The following is a 2478-nucleotide window of genomic DNA, read 5'->3' on the forward strand; positions in this document are numbered from 1 at the left end:
GGTATGATGATAGCATCACTTCCACAGAAGCCGACGTGGGGAGACAATTAATTTTAACACTATGAGTGCTGTTTATTAACTTTTTTGCATTCAAAAACAAATGCTTTTAATGAAGTTGATATGCTTAATTTTTATGTGACATCGAAACACTATCGACAGAAGCATTCATCGATTGTTTGCCTTCGCTATATCCAACAAAGCATACAGAGTTGCTTTTTGATTACATTTTAAAAGATTTGGCAACTCTACATCTTCTGCAGAGTTGCTTCGATGATTCGAAAAAATTGGCCAATAAGCAACTCCAATTTTTTTACACTTTTTGATTGTTTAATTTTTGGCAAAGAACGTAGATTATCTACGTTCTTTGGTCACACGGAAACACTCGATTTGGTGGACAGCACTCGGAGCAAAAATGAAAATTGCTAGTGCAGCACGAACAAGTTTAAATTATTTTCCATAGCGATTTTCGTAATTTCAGATGCAGTTCCACCTTGCAATATTTATTTCCAAAAGTGATTTCAGCAAATCTCAAAAAGGACTTTCTGGCTGTTTACACGTAAAAGCAGACATTCGATTTCGCATTTTGACAGCGTAATGCGTCGAAAAAGCGCTTCCATGGCCACGATTAACAGCACCTTTAGCGATATACATTAGCAAACTCTTTCATTACATCTTTGAAATTTTTCACTTGACACATTCTGTTCTTTTTTCTTTCAACAGGGTGCAGTTTAAATGTTTCACGTTGTGTAGACTTTTTTTGAATTTTACAACACTACATCATTTTGACAATCTTTTCGAACAGCTGATTGTGCTGGAATTGGGAACGTATTCTTTTCAATTTTGCGTCCGCTTGGTACGTTTTTTGTGTATAGTTTTCTCTATAGTGCGGGAGCAATTAAAATAGTTGTTGCCACAAATATGACTCTAATTGACAAGCCATTAATTGCGGTTGATATCGAGTTTGTAAGTAAATGTGCCTAAATTTTTAGCACCTTGATTTTTTTTTCACTTGCCACATTTGTGAGCTGCACTTTCCCCTTCCCCCTAACTCCATGTACGTTCTTTCCATTACAGCCAGAGGAAGATGTACCCTACGAGGAGGAAATTTTGCGCAATGCATACTCTGTAAAACATTGGCTACGCTATATTGAACATAAATCCAAAGCGCCCAATTGCGGAGTGAACATTGTATTTGAGCGCGCACTTAAGGAGTTACCCGGTAGCTACAAAATCTGGTATAATTATTTACGTACACGTCGCAAGCAAGTGCGTGGTCGCCCACTCAACGATCCCATGTATGATGAAGTAAATAATACCTTTGAGAGAGCACTAGTTTTTATGCATAAAATGCCACGTATTTGGATGGATTATGGAGTTTTTATGACGGCACAATGTCGCATTACGCGTACCAGGCACGTGTTTGATCGCGCTTTGCGCGCATTGCCCATTACTCAGCATCATCGCATTTGGCCGCTGTACTTGAAATTTGTACGACGTTTCGATATACCGGAAACCGCCCTACGCGTTTACAGACGTTATTTGAAGTTGTGCCCAGATGATGCGGAAGAATATATTGAATATTTAACTGAAGCCGGGCGGTTAGATGAAGCAGCACAACAACTGGCATCGGTAGTGGACAACGAGCATTTCGTATCGAAACATGGCAAATCAAATCATCAATTATGGAATGAACTGTGCGATTTGATTTCGAAAAACCCTGATAAGGTGCATTCGTTGAATGTGGACGCTATAATACGCAGTGGGCTCAGGAGGTAAGTGCATCACTAGTAAAAATACTTTATTCCAAATTAGAGCACGACCTTTTGTTTATTTTAGGTACACCGATCAGCTGGGTCACCTTTGGAACTCCTTGGCAGATTACTACGTGCGATCGGGTTTGTTTGATCGCGCTCGCGATGTTTATGAGGAGGCAATACAGACTGTTACAACCGTACGTGATTTTACGCAGGTTTTCGATGAGTATGCCCAATTTGAAGAGGTGTCATTAAATAAACGCATGGAAATGGTGGCAAATGATCCACATGCAACCGAGGAAGATGACATTGATGTGGAATTACGATTGGCGCGTTTTGAATATCTTATGGAGCGTCGTTTATTGCTATTGAATAGCGTGTTGCTGCGTCAGAATCCACACAATGTGCATGAATGGCACAAGCGCGTGAAGTTATACGAAGGCAAGCCACATGAGATTATTAATACCTACACCGAAGCTGTGCAAACTGTGCAACCAAAATTAGCAGCTGGAAAATTACATACCTTGTGGGTAGAATTCGCGAAATTTTATGAATCGAATGATCAAGTGGAGGATGCGCGTGTTGTTTTTGAACGCGGCACTGAGGTGGAGTATGTAAAAGTAGAAGATTTGGCAGCAGTTTGGTGTGAATGGGCTGAAATGGAGATAAGGTTTATTCGAATACACTATTCGATTACAAGTTTTATGTTAACCAAATGTTTTTT

The 2478-nt window shown here is 39.7% G+C and overlaps 1 protein-coding gene across 1 annotated transcript; it reads left to right on the forward strand.

Annotated features, from left to right (window-relative positions):
* Positions 1 to 807: 807 nt before the first annotated feature.
* On the forward strand, positions 808 to 2424 carry LOC118751762 (pre-mRNA-splicing factor syf1 homolog; the record flags this gene model as incomplete). The annotated part of the gene is given in 3 exon segments (XM_036486577.1): positions 808 to 963; positions 1075 to 1772; positions 1837 to 2424. Coding segments are annotated over 3 exon segments (1331 nt in total), but the record flags the coding sequence as incomplete, so codon positions are not given.
* Between the last annotated feature and the right edge of the window lie 54 nt (positions 2425 to 2478).

Source organism: Rhagoletis pomonella, unplaced genomic scaffold, assembly GCF_013731165.1.
Source record: "Rhagoletis pomonella isolate Grant_MI unplaced genomic scaffold, Rhpom_1.0 Rhpom_scaffold_00971, whole genome shotgun sequence".
Taxonomy (NCBI): domain Eukaryota; kingdom Metazoa; phylum Arthropoda; class Insecta; order Diptera; family Tephritidae; genus Rhagoletis; species Rhagoletis pomonella.